Source organism: Tenrec ecaudatus, chromosome Y (assembly GCF_050624435.1).
Source record: "Tenrec ecaudatus isolate mTenEca1 chromosome Y, mTenEca1.hap1, whole genome shotgun sequence".
NCBI classification, from domain to species: domain Eukaryota; kingdom Metazoa; phylum Chordata; class Mammalia; order Afrosoricida; family Tenrecidae; genus Tenrec; species Tenrec ecaudatus.
In genome coordinates, this window is record NC_134549.1 from 17,921,416 (window position 1) to 17,943,736 (window position 22,321).

Sequence of the window (22,321 nt, forward strand, 5' to 3'; positions counted from 1 at the left end):
GGATAAGGTTCTATGCAGCAATGCAATAGGAACCCCAAATGACATCAGGGAATAACTGAAGTATGCCCTAGGAGCACTACTGAAACATGTCGTCCTGATACTTGGGAAGGTGGCCAAAGCCCAGCTTTAAAGGTGGTAAAATTGGAGGAGATAAAGAGGGAGACCAGCACCCCCAAAAGTGGATGCCCATTTCTGCTGAATGTGCAACCACAAACCATGTCATGATTACTTAAAGTTCAGACAGGCTGCAAGAGAAATAAATACCACAGTGAATGGCTTTACGGAGAGATGTTTATTTGAACACAGAGTACAGAAATGTAGGCATGACTTTTAACAACGGGTTTCAGTTGGTTGTAAGGAAAGGGGCTGGTCTCTTCTCGACAAGGGGGGGTTCCTGAATTTCTTGGAGAGTTTCCTAGGTCGTGGAATCCAGGTTGAACTGAATCGAGAAGGAGGCCAAGGCCAGACCTTCAATTCCAAAAACATGGTGCCGTCCTGTCATCCTTTATTGAGGGTGGGGTCAGCATCCAGTCTGCTGGAATCTTTCTTTCAATGCCTTGTACAAGGCAGGTGTGAAGCAAGCTAGGGTTGACTTGGATGAGGGTGATGTCCGATGCTGCCTGAAAACTTCAACTCTAAAGGCGACTTTATCACAGAGAAGACTCCTGATCCTCATGCACCTCAAGAACAAATGCTTAGGCATAGGGAACAGGAACACTTTACAAAGGGGATAAGGGACTCACAGCTGGATATTTTGGACTGAGAAGATACCGGGGAGGAGATGATGGCATCAGCTGTCCATTTGAATGATGATGGCGTGCGATGTTTTGTTAGTACCTCTGTGGTTACAGAATTCTACACAATCGACTCCGTTGGGCATCAGGATCACCATCAATTCCTCCATCACAGGAAGGAGAGCATCCATGTCCAGCATTCCTTGGGGACCCACGTAGCAATGCAGTGGGACAGGGAGCTCCAAGAACTTGCACTGAGGGGGTGTGTGCTGCAGCAGCTCCTGCAGAACATCCCAGGACACGGGGTTTCCACATAACATCAAGGTGACCAGCTGCGAGCAGCGGCCCAGAGCATTCTGCAAGGCCCTGAGCTCAGGGTCCTGGATCCCACAGCAAGCTAAGTTCAGGTGCATAAGGGTGGTGGAGACAATCTCTAGCAGATCCGGAAGGAATGCATAACTGGAGCTAGGCCTGGATAGACCACACAATACCAGGGATCTTAGGCGGCTGGTACAGGGGCATAAAGACAGGTAAGTCAAGTCCTCGTCCAAAAGCACACAATCAGTCAGGCTGAGTGTCATCAAGGGAGATGGCAAGCGTGTGAGCAGCCGGATGAGGCAGCCCCTGGGCAGGCAGACAGAGTCCAGGAAGAGGTGCTGGAGCTGATGCAGATTGAGGAGCTGAGAGGTGAATCGGGCAAGGAGTTGCTCCACGTTGCAGACTTTGCCACACTCCTTGCAATCCAAGATCACTCCAGAGAGAAAGAGGGTCTGCAGGTGACCCATCTGCGCCAAGTAAGGAGCAAACCAGTTGAGGCTGTGCAGGTCCCATTTGTCATGAACTTCCACCTCCTGGATTGAGTCCAGCTGCACCATCTTCAGGATGTCCCCAAGAATGTGAAGTTGTGGGAGAGGTCCAAGAAACGCCACCTTCCTGCAGCACAGCGTTGGCAGGGCCTTCTTCTGCTTGACCCTTTCAATCAGGAAGGTGAGCAGTACATCTGAGGTAGCTTCCTCAAACCACAGGTCTGTGAGCACCTCCACGGAGGTCAGGGGCTGGTGCTTCCATCCTGATCTGGAATGGGGCCCTTTTTCCATCTGAGTTCTGTGGGATGTGTCCTCAGGCTCCTCTGATGGAATCTCAGAGTCATTAGATGGGGCTCCTGCCCAGACATTCCAGAAGTTGGTGCCAGTGGGCAGCTGTAAATCCAACACTTTCAGTTTGCATCTCCTGTGCTGAGCATTCTGGGCAAGCAGGATGTCAAGACCATCGAGTGCAGCCTTTAAGATGAGCTCTTGAAACACACAATCCTCCAACAGAGCCCCAAGTGGGAGCTGTGTGAAGGGCCAGTAGTGCACCATGGCCTTCACCACCTCACTGTGTACCTTGGCAACGGCTGCCATGAACAAGGGAGGGAAGAACTGTGTGGGCAGCCACTCCAGAGCGGCAATGGCTGAGGCCTCATTCTGCAACACGCCCTGGATGGCCAGGTCCAGGAGCCTGGGTGGGTTTCTGCTGTTCATGATGATCACTCTGCTCCAAGAGGAATCCTGTGGGTGAGTACACAGGTCTGCTCAGATCTCAAGGAGAGCCACACTCTGGACCCAGCCCCACAAGAAATTGGTCCGTCTCCCATGTTAGCCTCAGGACCATTTACAAGTAGAGAGCTTTCATGTGAATAATCCCCATTTCAACTCACAGAGGCAGGAACTGAGAAGGCTCAGATTTCATACCTGAGTCTTACCCTAGATATCCAGTGGCTGATGGATCCACGATGGGCAAGTCAGATGACAGGCTTCTTCCTCAAAGGACGTTGAGACTGACAACTCCCAGAGAAGCAGGAAGGATGGCAAGATTCTGTGTCAAGTTCCCCAACCTTCAGGTCCAAAGACTGGGCTAGGAGAGAACAAAGATCACTAGCTTTCGGAGAGTCCTTTTAATCATAAGACCACCCCCACAGTGACGCTGTCTTCCGCCTCACTGGTTGATCGCAGTAGGTCTCATCATGGATTTGATAGCATTTTTTGGAAATCTGCTCAACCAGGTTGATGCCATGAGAACTGATGAACCCCTGAGAATCCAGACCCTGCCCTGTTGACACAAGCCCTCAGCCATCTCTGTGCACACTGTGCGTGAGAGAACATGGAAAACTGTGAGGAGTGTGTTAGCAGATTAGGGTGGATTAAGCCATTGGTTACAGAAAACGCTGTATCACCCAGATTCTTATATTGCAATATGGATTTTCCTTCTGGATATTAATCTGTGTAGCTAATTTCCCAAAGCACAACCTTGCACCCACTGACTCTCTTCTGACGTAGAGAAAATTTATGGAAGCGAGAAATGCCTCTTTGGGTTCCTAAGGATTGTCAACCATTGCAGGAGAGGCTGGGCTCATCCATCCTCACAGATCAGATTTGAACTGCTGACCTGACGGTGAGCAACCCAAAGCTTAAAACATGCCAGCAAGATTGCATCCCTCTCGAACATAGTAGGGATTTGTGGACCCCACTGGTTGTTTTTACAGCATTGCTGCCTGGAGAAGAGTCCAGCATATGCTCTTTAAATTTCAAGTGAGATTATGAGAGAACCCCATCAATTATTGAGCTTAAAACCCCAAGATGAACTGTCTTATTGTTCAGATGGATAGAATCCTAATCCATGGCCTCAGCTCGTGGATGTTTCTCTCCCTGCGTGTTCTCTCCCAGTTCCGTGTCTTCTTGCAACATCTCTGGGCTTGACCTACCTAGGGTTTTACTGAGTGTCTGAGCATCGACCTTAATGAACTTAGGAGCTTCACCAGGCAGGGTTTGCAAGTCCACAGAGGCACTCAGATCCAGGTATCCTCTTTTGCTGCAGACAGATCCTACTTCTCTCTGCAAAATTTTCTCCAATCCCTAAGGGGATGAAGGGTTCTGAATTCACACCTCAGGAACCTCTGCTTATATCAATCTGGTAAAGATAAGAATGGATTAAGGATTGCTATCCCACCCAGAATCCTTTTACCTTGCACCTGCTTCCTACAGGATCCCATCATAGCAGATCCATTCAAAGATAACACACTATAACATAAAGAAGAAAATAAAGTGAATCCAATGTCATTTCATCCTATACCCCCTCATTGCTATACTGTAGAACAGGTTACAACTGCTCTCTAGTCCACTCAAGGTTACATATCACAAGCTTCAGCACTTATTGGCCCTCGTGTGAGCCACCTTTTTAGGAAAAGAGAAAAGTTACTCATACCCTTCCTGGGTATGAGTCACTGAAACCTTTTGTAGTAAAGCTCAAAGTATCAAAACCTTACTGCCACTGTCCCTGTCCATGAATGGCAGCCACATAGAACAGAGTAAACTGCTCCTACGTGTTTCCAATGCTGTAATTCTGAATGGGAACAGAAAGCTCCATGTATCTCCCATATATAAAGAGCAGGCATCTCTTTTGCAATGAATGGGCATTCCCATTTAACCTCAGTGGGCAGAATGACCTGCTTTGGTTAACGCTGCTGTATGTCTTTCTGGGAGCAGACTGTCATCGGTGTGAACTGCAGAGTCTGGTGGTTTTGAAGCCTCCAACTCTTGATTGATACAGGAATAAGCCCACACTGAAGCTTAGCTCCCAAACTGACATCCTTACATACCTGCCACGCTACGGAGCACCTGGACCCAGCAAGTTGATACACATAATGGACCATTGCACAAAGACAAGATATTAAGGCACATCAAGTCTCTGATTAGGTAATGAGATATGAAGGGGATTGAGGGTGAGCAGGACACATTAATCTGTTTACCCTGGTTATATGGAACAGAGCAAACACATCCATATATTCAAAACACAATATCGAATACACTCACTTCATGTAGGCCTCCAAGAGGGCCAAGTTGGGAACCCCGTTTATGAACCCCTAGTTCCCTCCCCACTTCATTCCTCAGAACCACTTAGAGAATTTTCGTCTTACTCCCTATTGCAACTCAGAGTTCCAGAGGCTGACAAGGCTCAGATATCATTCTTGACTCCTACCCTTAATCAAGTAGATCCAGTGGCTGATGAATCCAAAATGTCAGGTCAAATGGCAGACTTCTTTCTCAAGGGTCTTGAAACTGACAACATCCAGAGAAGCAGGAACGATGGAATGATTCTGTCCCAAGTCCCCAAACCTTCAGGTCAGATGAAGGGTCCATGTCCAGAACAAAGCTACAGAGCTGTCAGGGAGCCCTTTTAAATGATGAGACCACACCCACAAGGAAGCTTTCTACCTCCTCATTGGCTGTCCACAGTAGGTCTCAGCTTGCAAGTGATGGCATTTCTTGAAATCTCATCAACCAGCTGATGCCATCAAAATGAAGCAATCCCTGAGAATCCTGACCCAACTGTGTTGACACAAACTCTCAATCACACCTTACCCACTGTGATTGAGAGAATTTATCTGTGCATCTCATGTTCCATTGTGCAAACTTAGACCCACCGTGTCTCTTCAAACTTAGAGCAAACTTATGAAAAAGAGTAGAAGTCCCTCTTTGGGCTTGTAAGGACTGCCCATTTTTCCAGGAGTAGATGACACCATCATGCCCAAAGTTTGACTGATGGGTTGAATATGTGACCTGGTGGTGAGCAGACTAATGCCACCTCAGCTGCCTCTTTCCAGAGCACAGTAGGGATTATTGAATCGCTCTGGGTGTCTTTGAAGGATTGATCTGGGGAGAAGAGTCCAGTACACACTCTCAAATCTCAAGTGAGATTCTGAAAGAAGCATCACCAAGGGGGGGTTTAAGCAAACCAAAATGAATTGTCTTATTGTCTAGGTGGGTAGATACCAAATCCAGGGCATCAGGCTCTATCTCTGTTGTTACAGGGTCAGATCCTTGGCCACTTGCAACATCTGTGCTCCTGTCCTCCTTGGAGAGCACTGGGTTCTTGGCAACAGCTTTACCTTGAGTCCAGGAGATTCACCAGGCAGGGACTGCAGGTCCAGAGAAGCACCCTGATCCAGGTCTCCTTGCTTGATTGTATTCAGCTACCTACATCTTAATATTACCTCCCCCACTTTCTTTTGGTCGTTGTATTATTGGTATACATTTGTCCAGCCTCAGATTTTAGTCTGTTCATGTCGGTTTCTGAGGGGTGTGTTTTGTACACAGTATTTGATAGATTTTTAACCTACCTACTTCTGTCTTTACTGGTGTGTTTTGTCCACTGACATTTAGTCAGAATATATATTACATATATACAAACATATACACACACACACACACACACACACACACTTGTTACTGTCATTTTCCTTTATATTTGTGAATGTTGTGTGTGAGAGTGTATCTTTGTTGTGTTTATTATCTTTTTTACTGCAGGGTTGCATTGGGTGTCGCTTTGTTTGTTGTTTTTTGTGAGGAAATGTCTTATATGCTGATTTCTGATTTATGTGTTTTTGACTTTTCAGTCACGGTACTTCATTGAGTGTGTTTTATAGTTGTGCTCATGTATTTTTGTGGTTTACCTTCATTTCTCCTTCTCTGGGAACACCTTTATTTCTCCATCATGTCTGAGTGGTGTTTTTGTAGGTTGTTTGTTCTACAGGGTTGCTGAGTTGGAATGGACTTGGTGTCAGTGAATGTCGATGGTAAAGTTGACCAAGCCCCATGCAGAGGTCAAAGCTCTTACGATCACAATCAATCCTCTTCGTCCCTTACAACCGCATCCTCTCCATAATTCCACATACTTTTCCATACTATGAGCACTAATGAAATTGTCATTACTTTCTCCCTGGAAAACTGTGGCTAGCAAATCTATCTCTAGTTTGTCACTGTGCTTAAAACGATGTTAAGGGATTCCGGATTTTGCCTACCACCCTTAATCCTTTTACCAGTACCTAGTTTATCACAAGTGCCCTGGTGTTAAATGGGTTAAGCATTGGGGACTGTGAACTGCACACTCAACAGTTGGAAACCACCAGTGTCCCCACCCAAGAAAGTTGGGATTTTATTCATTAAAAACTGTAATTCTCAGTGAGAGTAGAGCCCATCTCTCTCCCCTATATAAATACAGAAATCCCTGAAGGGACAATTCCTTTTCATATCAAGGGGCAGGATCACCTACTTGAGGAATCGCTGCTATTTATCTTTATTAGAGCTGACACTCATTCTCTGAAATGGTTTCGAAAACTCCAACAGTTGAGTTGATAGACGAAGAAGTCCACACTAGTGCATAGAATCCAAAATGACCTCCTTACATACCTGACACACTGTGGAGAATCATGAGCTCAGCAAGTTTATAGACTTGAACTACTGCACAAAGGGAAGATATTAAGACAGAACAAGTCCCTGAAAAGCTACTGAGGTGTGAAAGAGGTAGAGGGTAAGCAGGACACCCTAATCTGTTTACCCAACTTACAATGAGCAGAGCAATACATCAAAATATTCATAATTAAATATGTATTCCACTCACTTCACAGAGGCCTCAAAGAGAACCGAGTTGGAACCCAGACTTCCCACATCGAGGTCCAGCCCCACGTCATTCCCGAGAACCATTTAGAGACGTCATCTTACTCCCTATTTCAACTCATAGTTGCAGAGGATGACAAGGCTCAGTTTTCAGTCTCGACTCCTATCCTTGATCAAGTCGATCCGGTGGATGATGAATCCAAGGTGGCAGGACCCATGGCAGATTTCTTCCTCAAACGTGTTGAGATTGACAACTTGCAGAGAAGAAAGAATGAAGCAAGATTCTGTCCCAAGTGCCCAAACCTTCAGGTCAGATGAAGCATCAAGGTCCAGAAAAAAGCTAGAGAGCTTTCAGAGTCCGTTTAAATCATGAGGCTATACCCACAATATAGCTATCTTCCCCCTCATTAGCTGTTCACAGTAGGTTCCAGGTAGGAATTGATGGCATTCTTGGTAATCTCATCGACCAAGCAGATTCCATAATAATGAACCAATCCCCAAGAATCGTGATCCAGCCCTGGTGACCCAAACGCAGCCATCACATCTTACCCACTGTGAGTGAGACAACTTGTTGGAGTGTGTTAGCAGAGAAAGTGGATTAAGGAATTGGTTACAGAAATTACTCTAGCGCCCAGATTCTCATATGGGCAACATAGTTGTGTCCTTACGGATATTCATCTGTGTAACTCATTTCCCATAACACAAAATTACTAGCTCTGTTTCTGTTCCAACTTAGAGCCAACTTATGGGAAAGAGTAGAAGGACCTCTTTGGTTTCCTAAGGGCGGTCAATCTCTCAAGGGGTAGATGGTCTCACCAAGCCCCACAGATTGGCTGACCGGTGGTCAACACCCCAATGCTTTACCAAACATACCACCTCAACTGCTTGACTCCAGATCATAGCAGGGATGATGGGATCACATTGGGAATGTTCAAAGTAGTGACCTCTGGAGAAGAGTCCTGCACACTGTCTTAATTCTCAAATGCTCTTCTTTTGATGGAAGGATGCATCACCAACCAGAAGTAACTGTGTTGTCATTTAGATGGGTGCGATAGTTTATTGTGCCAGCCTGGCCGATAAACACAAGTAGGATTAACTGAAGGGCAGAGGGATAAATGGCTCGGTGAGCCTCACCTTGGTTGTTCTGTGCCTCAGTTTAAAGGGTACACTACCTGTGGGATGCCTAGCCTGTGGACTGTGTCGCTGTAAGTTGTGGTCCCTTTAATCCCACACGATTGGAATGTTCATCTCTGGAGCTGGGGACCGACAGTTGGTGACATTTGGTGACTTGCTTTGCTGTTTGCTGCCTGGGTATATATAGCCCAGCTCTCTCTACAGAAGGGGACTGGCAACTGGCGACTCTCAAGCCTTAAAGGACTGCTAGTGTCTCATTGCTTTATAATTTAGCTGTTAATTTCTTGTATCATCTATCTGTATATAATTTAACGGTTCATTTCTTGTATTATATATATCTATCTTTATAAATATACTTATATATAATTACTAGCAATCTGGTTTGTCTCTCTAGAGAACCCTGTCCAACACATTTTGGTACCAGGGGTGCTTCTAGAGAAATAAACCATAAATATGGGTTTCTTAAATTGGTTCTCCAACCTATTTAGTCTTGACGGGGATCCGTCTACTACCCGTACTAATCCATGGTGTGAAATATCAAAGATAATACCTAAAGTAGCACCTAAAGTAGATGACGTGCAGGATAAAGGAGATGCTCTAGGTGATCCAAGGTTGCAGATTTTCCAGGAGTTTTGTGATAATGACAAGTATAGGGAAGCTGGTTGGCTGGTCCTTCGTACAATGGAAAGTGTTATTAAGGAGAGGGATGATCTCAGAGCCTCAAAAGCACGCCTCACATGCAGACTAACAGATTTGAAAACTTCCATCTGTGCTACAAAGGAGAGCCTTCTCTCCTCTAGTAAAAGAGCTGACATTGCTGAGAACCAGGTCCAGAGTCTCATTATACGAGTGGCTGAATTACAACGGCAGCTGAATTGCAGATCTAGAGCAGTGTCTGAAACCAAAGTAAGGTCATTAATTGGGAAAAGTTGGGACCCCTGAAACTTGGGATGGGAACATATGGGCTGATGATCCAGAAGAAGAGGATATTGAGCCCTTAGAAACACCTGAGCAGATTAGCCAAACTATTCGAGTTGATATGCCAGGTGGGGCTGCATCAGTAGCATTACCTGAGGAAGATGCCTCGCAAGATATTGCTGAGAGCACCCAGGACACACCCTCACCACCCATTATTTCCTCTAGACCTGTCACTAAAATTAAGTCTCAGAAACCTCCTAAAGGTGAGGTTGAGAGAATTATCCAAGAAGAAGTGCGCTACACACGTAAAGACCTTCTCGAGTTCTCAAATACGTACAAGCAAAAGCCTGGAGAATACCCCTGGGAATGGTTCCTAAGGGTGTGGGATACTGGGGCACAAAATGTAATATTAGACCGGTCTGAGTTTCTGCATATGGGACCCCTAAGCACAGACTCTTCTTTCAATGTCTCTGCGAGACAGGCTAAAAAAGTCTTTGTCACCATTCCACATTTGGAGTCCTGACATTCCACCTCCTGCTCCCTCAGAAAATGTGTTGAGTCAAAAATGTTTCCAGAGAGTCTGAGACTTCTCACATGAAACATCTGGTCCAAATAAGAAGCAAACGAGTACAGGCTGAGCTGTTGCAGCTGCAAAACACCAGCACACTGTGCACACACACTTTTTGCACCAGTTTGAAGAAATCCTCAAAAAGAGCAAGTTAAGGTCCAGCCCCAATAGAGTTCTGCTGCCTCCAACACAGACTCTACGTGCATCATCACTAATTCGGGATAGCGATGAGAAGGGGCATTCCAAAACTGCGTCATTGAACAGTTACATGGATGAAATAACATCTGGGAACACAACATGGAATTAGTGGATGATTTGTATTCAGCACAGGTGTGTCAAAAGGACAAGCATTTCTATCTTCAAAGAAATGTGACCAGATTTCTGCTTACAGGTTTGGATGATGGGGCTTCAATTGACATACTTTGGACAGGTTTTGGGGCAAGATCAGTTCCTGGAGAAACACAGGGAGACTAAAGAAGTCCCTTAATGTGATGGATTGATGGGGTGGCTGCAACAAGGGCCTCAAACATACAAGCAGTCGTGAGGATGGAACAGGAGTGTGCAGGCTTTCCTTCGGTCATGCATTGGGTCCCTGTGCATCGGAGGTGACTCAATGGCACAGAACGACAGCCAAGTGCCATCGTTGAATTCACACTGTTCTCTGTGAGATAACAGGGCTGTGCACATCCCTCCACGGTGATCAGAGGGCAGTCATGGGGAGTGTAATCCACCTGTGATCACCGCAAATGGGCTGTGTGCTTCCCCTGCCAGCTCTAGTCTTCTACAAAGCAGGTGTGCACAACTGAAGCTGCGATGCGATTCCATCATTTATACAGGGATTATATTATTGTAAATCACTGGATTGAACAGAAAGTGTGGAAAGTCAATGGGCACTGATTTAGGTGCTTGATTCTTGGGACATAAAACTTTAAAAACCCTGACACAGTTCTTTTGAGAGGCAGGCACCCACTAGTTCCTTCATTAGACTTTACTGTTGCACTTGTCTTTTCAGAGATCTCTGCTCTTGAGGAATTTGAGCATCAAGCAGGAAGCTGACTAAAGAGCTGATTGTTCTTAGAATGGGGCGAGAATTAAGTGCAAACTCACTCACCATTCATGCATCTCAAGTTTATATATGTCTCTGATTCACCTTAGAAAAATCATTGTCATTTTATGTCAGAGAACGTTATCAGTCATCCTCCTGGGCATCACTTCCATTACCTTAAAGACATTGCTGTGTTAGAGAGACTATAGTCGGCACCATAGAAATGTCCCTGTGAGTCTCCAAGGAATCTACAGCATAGCTATATTTGATTGTATATATACAGTAATATAATTATATATATATATATAATTGTATTGGGAGAGCTCTTACACCTCTTATATGAATCCATACATCAATTGTATCAAGCACTTTTGTACATATGTCGCCGCCACCATTTTGAAAACATTGTATCAGACTGAGCCCCTGCTATCAGCTCCTCTTTTTCCCCAACGTTCCCCCACTCTCCAACCCTCGTGGGTCCATTAAAAATTATTATTATTTTCACATCTTACACTGTCTGCTCTCTCCCTTCACCCAGTTTTCTGTTGTTCACATCCCCTGGGGGTGGTGTGGGTTATACATTCATCCTTGTGATCAACTGTCAATCACCTCCACTTCGGCCCAAACCTCACCCCCACACTCATGGTAGCGCTATTCCCATGATAATTCCTGAAGTTTTATCTGTCCAAGATGCCTTGTGCTGAGATCTCTCATCTGTCCCTGTGTCTTCATGAAAAGAGTCAATCCCATATTTCCCTGGGGGAGAAAATTGTGGTTTTGAACTCTCAACCTTCTAGGTAACAGCCCAACACAAAAGTCGTTAGACCATTAGGGCTCTAAAATATATATAATTATATCAATACCAAACTACAGAAAATCCTGCCCCGTCCAAGTAGACATAGAGAAAGCCCCACCGCAAGTAGATGGGATATGCACAAAAGACAAGACAGACAACTGCTGCAGAACCATGAGTGCAGAAAGATACAGGGGTGACCAGCTCCCACATCTTTATACCCTGTCAATGCTGAGTACAGCAACCAAGTGCACTCTGACGAATGCACCCTGGAATGCACTCAGCCTATGAAATACAGGAAGACATATGTTCAAGCCCTGATCTCCTGGTTTGTATATCGATACAAACACTGGCAACAGTCACCTCTTCCCTCATAGGCAGCCACCCATCTCTGATATCTGAGGTCATAAATGTTGTTTGAAGCAGATAAATTCATCCTTCCATGTGGAGCACCTGGTGGGATGAATCCATAGATCTTGTGCTTATCTGCCCAGAACTTCCTTCACAGCCCCACCTGGGATAAGGCACTATGCAACTATGCAATAGGGTTCCCCAAATGACATCAGGGAATAACGGAAGTATCCCTTAGGAACTCTACTGAAATAAGACGACCTGTTACTTGCAAAAGTCCCCAAAGTTCAGCTTTAAACATGGTAAAATGGGAGGAGATAAAGAGGGAGACCAGTACCCCGAAATCTGGATGTCCACTCCTGCTGAGTGTGCAACCACAAACTGTGTGATGAATACTTAATGTTCACCCAGGTTGCAAGAGAAATAAATACCACAGTGCATGGCTTTACGGAGAGATGTTTATTTGAACGAGGTGTACAGAATTTCAGGCATGGTTTTTAACAATCGGTTTCAGTTGGTTGGAAGGAAAGGGACTGGCCATTTCTCAACAAGGCGGGGGGGTTCCTGAATTTCTTGGACAGTTTCCAAGGTCAAGGAATCCAGGTTCCACTGTACCGAGAAGAAGCCCGAGGCCAGAACTTCAATTCAAAAGCATGCTGCCATCCAGCCGTCCATTATTGAGGGGGGTCAGCATGCAGTCTGCTGCAAACTTTGTTTCAATGCCATGTACAAGACAGGTGTGAAGCAAGCGACGGTTGACTTGGTTGAGGGTGATGTCTGATGCATCCTGAAATCTTCACCATTAAAGGCGGCTTTATCACGGAGAAGAAACATTATCCTCATGCACCTCAAGAAAAAAATCCTTTCTGCATAGGAGACGTGAACGCTTTACAAAAGGGGAAGGGAACCCACAGATGAACGTTTTGGACTGACAAGATAGCGTGAAGGAGGTGATGACATCAGCTGTCCATTTGGATGAGGATGGCGTGAGATGTTCTGTTACTGCCTCTGTGGTTACAGAATTCTACCGAATTGACTCCGTTGGGCATCAGGATCACCATCAATTCCTCCATCACAGGAAGGAGAGCATCCATATCCAGCATTCCTTGGGGGCCCACGTAGCAATGCAGTGGGACAGGGAGCTCCAAGAACTTGCACTGAGGGGGTGTGTGCTGCAGCAGCTCCTGCAGAACATCCCAGGACACGGAGTTTCCACATAACACCAAGGTGACCAGCTGGGAGCAGCGGCCCAGTGCATTCTGCAAGGCCCTGAGGTCAGGGTCCTGGATCCCACAGCCAGCTAAGTTCAGGTGCATAAGGGTGGTGGAGACAATCTCTAGCAGACCCGGAAGGAATGCATAACTTGAGCTAGGCCTGAATACACCACACAATACCAGGGTCCTTAGGAGGCTGGTACAGGGGCATAAAGACAGGTAAGTCAAGTCCTCGTCCAAAAGCACACAATCAGTCAGGCTGAGGGTCAGCAAGGGAGATGGCAAGCGTGTGAGCAGCCGGATGAGGCAGCCCCTGGGCAGGCAGGCAGAGTCCAGGAAGAGGTGCTGGAGCTGATGCAGACTGAGGAACTGAGAGGTGAATTGGGCAAGGAGTTGCTCCACGTTGCAGTTTTTGCCGCAGTCCTTGCAACCCAAGATGACTTCACAGAGAAAGAGGGTCTGCAGGTGACCCATCTGTGCGAAGTAAGGAGCAATCGGATTGAGGCTGTGCAGGTCCCATTTGCCATGAATTTCCACCTCCTGGACAGAGTCAAGCTGCACCGTCTTCAGGATGTCCCCAAGAATGTGAAGTTGTGGGAGAGGTTGAAGAAACGCCACCTTCCTGCAACACAGCGTTGGCAGCGCCTTCATCTGCTTGACCCTTTCAATCAGGAAGGTGAGCAGTACATCTGAGGGAGTTTCCTCAAACCACAGGTCTGTGAGCACCTCCACGGAGGTCAGGGGCTGGTGCTTCACTGCTGATCTGGAATGGGGCCCATTTTCCATCTGAATTCTGCGGGGTGTGTCCTCAGGCTCCTCTGATGGCATCTCAGAGTCATTAGATGGGGCTCCAGCCCAGACATTCCAGAAGTTGGTGCCAGTGGCCAGCTGTAAATCCAACACTTTCAGTTTGCATCTCCTGTGCTGAGCATTCTGGGCAAGCAGGATGTCAAGGCCATCGAGTGCAGCCTTTAAGATGAGATCTTGAAACACACAATCCTCCAACAGAGCCCCAAGTGGGAGCTTTGTGAAGGCCCAGTAGTGCACCATGGCCTTCACCACCTCACTGTGTCCCTTGGCAACGGCTGCCATGAACAAGGGAGGGAAGAACTGTGTGGGCAGCCACTCAAGAGCGGCGATGGCTGAGGCCTCATTCTGCAACACGCCCTGGATGGCCATGTCCTGGAGCCTGGTTGGGTTCCTGCTGCTCATGATGATCACTCTGCTGCAAGAGGAATCCTGACCTGTGGATGGGAACACGGGTCTGCTCAGACCTCAAGGAGAGCCACGCTGTGGACTCCAACCCTCTGACAACCAGGTCCCTCTCCCATATATGCTTCAGAACCATTTACGAGTACTGAGCTTTCATGTAAATAATTTGTTTCAACTCACACTGGCAGCGACTCAGAAGGCTCAGATTTCATACCTGACTCTTACCCTAGATATCCAGTGGCTGATGGATCCAAGCTGGACAAGTCAGATGACAGGCTTCTTCCTCAAAGGACGTTGAGACTGACAACTCCCAGAGAAGCAGGAAGGATGGCAAGATTCTGTCCCAAGTTCCAAAACCTTACAGGTCTGAAGACTGGGCTAGGAGAGAACAAAGATCATTAGCTTTCAGAGAGTCCTTTAAGTCATATAACCACCCCCATAAAGATGCTGTCTTCTGCCTCCCTGGTTGATCGCAGTAGTTCTCATCATGGAATTGATGGCATTTTTTGGAAATCTGATCAACCAGGTTGATGCCATCAGAACTGACCAACCCCTGAGAATCCAGACCCAGCCCTGTTTACACAAGCCCTCAGCCATCTCTGTGCACACTGTGCGTGAGTGAACATGGAAAACTTTGAAGAGTGTGTTAGTAGATTAGAGTGGATTTAGCAATTGTTTCCAGAAAAGGCTGAATCACCCAGATTCTCATATGTGCAGTATAGTGTTTCCTTTACATTTTCATCAGGGTAGCTAATTTCCCAAAGCGCAAACTTATACCCACTGACCCTCTTCTGACTTAGAGTAAACTTATGGAAGCGAGAAATGCCTCTTTGGGTTCCTAAGGATTGTCAATCATTGCAGGAGAGGCTGGGCTCATCCATCCTCACAGTTCAGATTTGAACCGCTGACCTGACAGTGAGCAACCCAAAGCCTAACAAAATATGCCACCGAGATTGCATCCCTCTCGAACACAATAGGGATTCGTGGACCCCACTGGGTGTCTATGCAGCATTGCTCTCTGGAGAAGAGTCCAGCACGTTCTCTCAGATTTCAAGTGAGATTATGAGAGAGGCGTCACCAGCTGTGTGTCTTAAAACCCCCAAGATGTGCTGTCTTATTGTTCAGTTGTATTGAATCCAAATCCAGGACCTCCGCTCATGGATATGTTCTCTCCCTGTGTGTTCTGGCCCAGTTCCTTGTCTTCTTGCAAAATATATGCCCTTGACTTGCCTAGGGATCACTGAATCTCTGAACTTCAGCCTTAATGAGCTCAGAGCTTCACCAAGCAAGGGCTGCAGGTCTACAGAGGCACCCAGATCCAAGTCACCTGTCTTGCTGCAGACAGATCCTGCTTCTCTCTGCCAACTTTTCTCCAATCCCTAGCTGGGTGAAAGGTTCTGAATTCACACCCCAGGAACCTCTGCTTATATCAATCTGGTAAAGATTAAGAAAGGATTAAGGATTGCTATCCTACACAGAATCCTTTCAACTTGGACCAGCTTCCTAAAGGATCCCATCATAGCAGATCAAATCAAAGATAACACAGTTTAACTTAATAAAGGAAATAAACTGAATCCAGTGTCATTTCATCCTATACCCCTCATGGCTATACTGTAGAACAGGTTACAACTGCTCTCTAGTCCACTCAAGGTTACATATCACAAGCTTGTACACTTATTAGCCCTCGTGTGAGCCGTCTTCTTAGGAAAACAAAAAAGTTACTCATACACTTGCTAGTCATTGAAACCTTATGTGGTAAAGCTGAAATAAAGTATCAAAACCTTACTGTCACTGTCCCTGTCCATGAATGGCAGCCACATAGAACAGAGTAAACTGCTCCTACGTTTTTCCAATGCTGTAATTGGAATTCTGAATGGGAGCAGAAAGCCCCATGTATCTCCCATATGTAAAGTACAGGCATCTCTTTTGCAATGAATGGGCATTCCCATTTAACCTCAGTGGGAAGAATGACCTACTTTGGTTAACGCTGCTCTCTGTCTTTATGGGAGCACACTGTCATCGGTGTGCACTGCAGAGTCTGGTGGTTTTGAAGCCTCCAACCCTTGATTGATGGAGGAATAAGCCCACACTGGAGTCCAGCTCCCAAACTGACATCCTTACATACCTGCCATGCTACGGAGCACCTCTACCCAACAAGTTGATAACATAATGGACCATTGCACAAAGACAAGATATTAAGACACATCAAGTCTCTGAATAGGTTCTGAAGTGTGAAGGGGATTGAGGGTGAGCAGGACACAATAATCTGTTTACCCTGCTTATATGGAGTAGAGGAAACACATCCATATATTCAAAAGACAATATCGAAACACTTACTTCATATAGGCCTCCAAGAGGGCAAAGATAGGAACCGCGTTTTCGAACCCCTAGTTACCTCCCCACTTCATTCCTCAGAAGCACTTAGAGAATTTTCTTCTTACTCTCTATTGCAATGCTCATTTCCAGAGGCTGACAAGCACACATTTCAGTCTTGGACTCTTACCGGTAATCAAGCAGATACAGTGGATGATGAATCCAAGATGGAAGGTCCAATGGCAGCCTTCTTCCTCAAGTGTGTTGAGATTGACAACTTCCAGAGAAGCAGGAACGATGAAACGATTCTCTCCCAGGTCCCCAAACCTTCAGGTCAGTGGAAGGGTCCAGGTCCAGAACAAAGCTACAGAGCTCTCACGGAGACCTTTTAAATCATGAGACCACACCCACACGGTAGCTCTCTTCCCCGTCATTGGCTGTTCACAGCAAGTCTCTGCTTGGAATTGATGGAATTTTATGAAATCCCATCAACAAGGATGATGCCATCGTAAAGAACCAACACCTTAGAATCAAGACCCGGCCCTGTTGACAGAAACTCTCAGCATCACACCTTCCCCACCGAGATTGAGACAACATAGAAAACTTTGAGGAGTGGGTTAGCTGCTGAGAGTGGATTAAGCAATTGGATTAAGCAGAAATGGCTCTAGAGCCCAGAATCTCACATTTGCGACAGGGTTTTATCCATGTGGATATCCATCTGTGTAATTAATTTCCCAAAGCACAACATTACTTGTATTCTGTGCCTCTTCCAACTAGGAATCAACTATGGGAAAGAACTAAAGTGCCTCTTTAGCTTCCTAATGACTGCCGATCTCTCCAGGAGTAGAGGCCTCATCAAGTCCCTCAGATTGGCTGAGAGCTTTGAACCAGTGACTTGGTGGCAAGCACCCCAGTGGATTACCAAACACGAGACCTCAATTGCATGTCCCTAGAGCACAGTAGGGATTATTAGGTCACACTGGCCGTGCTTCAAGGATTGACTTTTGGAAACAGCCCTCTGCATTCTCGTTTCAAGTTCTCTGATGGGAGAAACATCACCAATTAGGGTTCTTAAAACGACCAACATTAATGGTCCCTCTGTTTAGGTAGCTGGAATCCAAATCTAGGGCATCACCTGCAGGAGAAGACTCTCCCTGTGTGCTCTGGGGTGTCTTCCTTTTCTCTTTGCAACATCTCTGTGCTGGACCTCCCTTGGCGAGCACTGTGTGTTTGGGTCTCAGACTTAACTAGGGCCTAAGAAGTTCGCCAGGCGGGAACCGCACGTCCAGAGAAGCTCCCTGGTCTAGGTCTCCTTTCTTCTGCTATTCAGTTAAACACTTATCAATAGTACGGTCCCGGCTTTCCTCTGGTTGCTCTATGCTTCATATGCTTTTGGGCAGCCTCTGGTTTTAAGTAGTTCCAGGTTTGGGTGTATGAGGTCAGAGGAAGCATGAGGTAGCATTTGATAGCTTTTGTTTTCTGACCCACCCGCTTCTCTCATTCCTTTAACTTTAGAATTAGTCCATTGACCTTGGGTGAGGTTATTGATATGTATATTACAGAAATAATGACTTATGTTTGCCCGTGTTGTGTGAGAGTGTGTAACTGTATTGTGTTAAGCTTCTTTGTTCTTCATGTATAACATTTTTGCGTGGGGTGTGGCTCTCCATGTGTGTGTTGGTGCTTGTTGGGAAATTCTGACTTCATACTTGTGTGTGGTTGTCACTGATATTTTTCTCACAGTATATCATTGAGTGCTTTTTGTGGTGGTGTTGTTGTATTTTGATTTCATTTCTTCTTGATTGTGAATTTTATTTCTCCCTCTTATTAGATCAATATGTTTTCCAGGAAACAGAATGATAATCCCATTACAGAGAAAAGTACCAATCACATATGAGGGGAAATATAAGAATTCCCAGACTAGAAGTGCAGTTCTTTGCCCCATGGCTTTGCTGGGTTAGAATGGGCTTGATGGCCAAGAGTGAGGTTGGGGACAGTGACCCATCTTTGTGTTGAGAGATCAGGCTTCCTCCATCACAATTAGCCTTTGTAATAATCACTTACGGAATAATCACTTACGGAATCCTGTCCGTAGTCCCCTCTACCTTTCCTTTCTCAGAACAGTCGTGATCCTCAGCAGTTTCTCATTAAAAACCCATGGTTCCCTGAGAGATCCCAATTAGTTCACTGCAGCACATAGGATTTTAAGGGATTAAGGGTTTTGACTAAGATCTTTAATCATTTCACAGTGATAGAAGCAACACCAACCAGAAGTAATTGTCTTATTATGGTGTGTGAAGGCCAAATTCAGGGCATCTACCTGAGGAGAATGCTCTGTCTTCTTTTGGGTGTGGGACCGGTTCCCAGTATACTGATAGCATATGAGAGTGTGAACTGACTCTGAAATCTGACTGTATTTTAGCATCTGGCTTTACCTGTGTCTAGGTAGATCACTGGGAAGGGATTGCCAATCCAGAGTCACACCCTGATCCACACCCCTTTCCTGGCTGCAGACAGCTATGTATTCCATCAGCAGGGTGTTCTGTCCTTGAATCCCATGAGAGATGAAAGTTCTGTTTAGCCACACCTCAGAGAAACTCGCTTCCTTTCTATTTCCTTGGGGTTGTGAAGGGATGAGTGCTTGGATATGCCAGACACAGCTGCCTCAGGGAGCTCCTGACCTCTCCATCTTCTTTCTTTCTGCAGGGAGATCAGGCTTCTCTCTGCTCACTTGTCTAAAATCGCTTGGGAGTTGAAAGGATCAGGATTGACACCTCAGGAAACTCCCTTGACATCCACATGAAATAAATTGAGGAGGGACTAAGGAGTACTATCCCAACCTGATCCTTCTACTAAGGAATGTCATCACAGAGGATTCCATTATAACAGATCCATTCATGGAAGCCACGTTATATCACAAAACAATAACACAAACTAAACTCAGGTGCAAAGGCAATGAGGACAGAAAGATATAGGGAACAACAAGTCTCCCTGTGTCTCTATACCCTGTTTATGCTGAGTAGAGCAACTGAATGCACTCGGATGAACACATCCTGGAATGCATGCAGCTCCTGCAAAACTGAAAGACTGATGATCAAACTGTGATCTTCTGGTTTGCATCCCAAATGATAAACTATTGATACAGTGCAACATCCCATCACGTGCACCACCCCTCCATTGTTTCTGAGGGCGTAATTAGTGCCTGGAGCATGGAACTTGTTCGTCTTTGTGGAGCACCTTGTGGGAGTGCCCTGTAGAAACGTTCCAGGATCCCACATTGTCTCATCAAAAATAAAATACACCAAACTCTGCGCAATTGCATCCCTTCCACCTCCTTGCCAACCTGCAGGAAACATTAAGACGGATCCCTAGTTTCCTCCTGGCTGAACATGACAGGTTCTCAACCTATGGGTCGCCACCCCTTTAGTGATTGAACGATCCTTTCAGAAGTGTCGCCTAAGACCATTGGAAAACACGTATTTCTGAAGGTCTTAGCAACAGAGACACTGCTCCTCTATTCATATGCAGATACGCCCACATACTACTGCCAGGTGAAGAGAGTTACCCATGCTACACCATGCTTCAAGACCAAATGTCATCTATTTGTAATTAGAAATAAATATTTCACATAGCATGATTACATATTGTTATGTGATTAATGGCTATCCTTTTTTTTTAACAATTTATTGGGGCTGATACAATTCTTTTCACAGTTCATACATATACATACATCAATTGTATAAAGCACATCTGTACAGTCTTTGCCCTAATCATTTTTTTCTCTTTTCTTCTTTTACATTTTATTAGGGACTCCAACAACTCTTACCACAATCCATACATATACATACATCAATTGTATAAAGCACATCCATACATTCCCTGCCCCAATCATTCTCAAGGCATTTGCTCTCCACTTAAGCCCCTTGCATCAGGTCCTCTTTTTTTACCCCTCCTCCTTCCCCCTTCCCCCCTCCCTCATATGCCCTTGGTAATTTATACATCGTTGTTTTGTCATATCTTGCCCTATCCGGAGTCTCCCTTCCCCCCTTCTCTGCTGTCCCTCTCCCAGGGAGGAGGTCACATGTGGATCCTTGTAATCAGTTCCCCCTTTCCAACCCACTCACCCTCCACTCTCCCAGCATCGTCCCTCACGCCCTTGGTCCTGAAGGTATCATCCACCCTGGATTCCCTGTACCTCCAACCCTCATATGTACCAGTGTACAGCCTCTGTCCTATCCAGCCCTGCAAGGTAGAATTCGGATCATGGTAGCTGGGGGGAGGAAGCATCCAGGATCTGGGGGAAAGCTGTGTTCTTCATCGATACTACCTCACACCCTAGTTAACCCATCTCCTCTCCTAAGCCCCTCTATGAGGGGATCTCCATTGGCCGACACTTGGGCCTTGGGTCTCCACTCTGCACTTCCCCCTTCATTTAATATAATATATATATACACATACATATATACATATACACATATATACACATACATACACACACTTATATCTTTTTTTTTTTGCATGATGCCTTATATCTGGTCCCTTGGGCACCTCGTGATCGCACTGGCCGGTGTGCTTCTTCCATGTGGGCTTATTTGTTTCTGAGCGAGATGGCCGCTTGTTCACCTTCAAGCCTTTAAGACCCCAGACACTATCTCTTTTGATAGCCGGGCACCATCAACTTTCTTCACCACATTTGCTTGTGCACCCATTTGTCTTCAGCGATCCTATCATGGAGGTGTGTAGTCTATGATATGATTTTTTGTTCTTTGATGCCTGGTAACTGATCCCTTTGGGACCACTCGATCACACAGGCTGGTGTGTTCTTCCATGTGGACTTTGTTGCTTCTGAGCTAGATGGCCGCTTGTTTATCTTCAAGCCTTTAAGACCCCAGTCACTATCTCTTTTGATAGCCGGGCACCATCAGCTTTCTTCACCACATTTACTTGTTCACCCACTTTGGCTCCAGCCGTTGTGTCGGGAGAGTGAGCATCATAGAGTTCCAATTTAATAAAAGAAGGTATTCATGCATAGAGGGAGTGTTTGAGTAGAGGCCCAAGGTCCTTCCGCCACCTTAATACTTGACCTATAAATATCGACACAAAGATCTATTTCCCCAAGCTCCTATATATATTTGCATGTACATGTCTTTGTCTAGACCTCCATGAATGCCCTTTGACTCCTAGCTCTTTCCTCCATCTCCCTTGACCTTCCTCCTGCCCTACTACCATGCTTCATCGCCACCTGGGCTAGAGTATACCTCTTCTCTAAGCAACCTTACCCTTGATCATTTCCCATCAGGCCTGCCACTCCCCCTTCTCTACCCTTTGGGGTCCCATGTTTTTCCCTTGTCCCTGGGTTTGTTAACACCACTTCCTTACCCCCCCTACCCCCCACCCCAAGTCCCCCCGGAACTGTCGGTCCCGTTGTTTTTCATCCAGATAGTTCATCCAGCCTGTCCTATTCAGACAGACCTGTGGAGTCACTAACATGCACGAAAACTAGACAGAGGAAAACAAAGCAACAGTATACAACCAGACAACAAAACAACCAAAACAAACCACTGAAAAAGAACAGAACAAAACAGTTCACAAGAGAAAAGCTTGT

At 45.9% G+C, this 22,321-nt stretch overlaps 2 protein-coding genes across 2 annotated transcripts; both read right to left on the reverse strand.

Annotated features, from left to right (window-relative positions):
* Positions 1–790: 790 nt before the first annotated feature.
* On the reverse strand, positions 791–2,137 carry LOC142435662 (melanoma antigen preferentially expressed in tumors-like). The gene has a single exon (XM_075539869.1). The coding sequence runs from the start codon at positions 2,135–2,137 to the stop codon at positions 791–793; it is 1,347 nt and encodes a 448-aa protein (XP_075395984.1).
* A 10,799-nt stretch (positions 2,138–12,936) lies between these two features.
* On the reverse strand, positions 12,937–14,241 carry LOC142435663 (melanoma antigen preferentially expressed in tumors-like). The gene has a single exon (XM_075539870.1). The coding sequence runs from the start codon at positions 14,239–14,241 to the stop codon at positions 12,937–12,939; it is 1,305 nt and encodes a 434-aa protein (XP_075395985.1).
* Between the last annotated feature and the right edge of the window lie 8,080 nt (positions 14,242–22,321).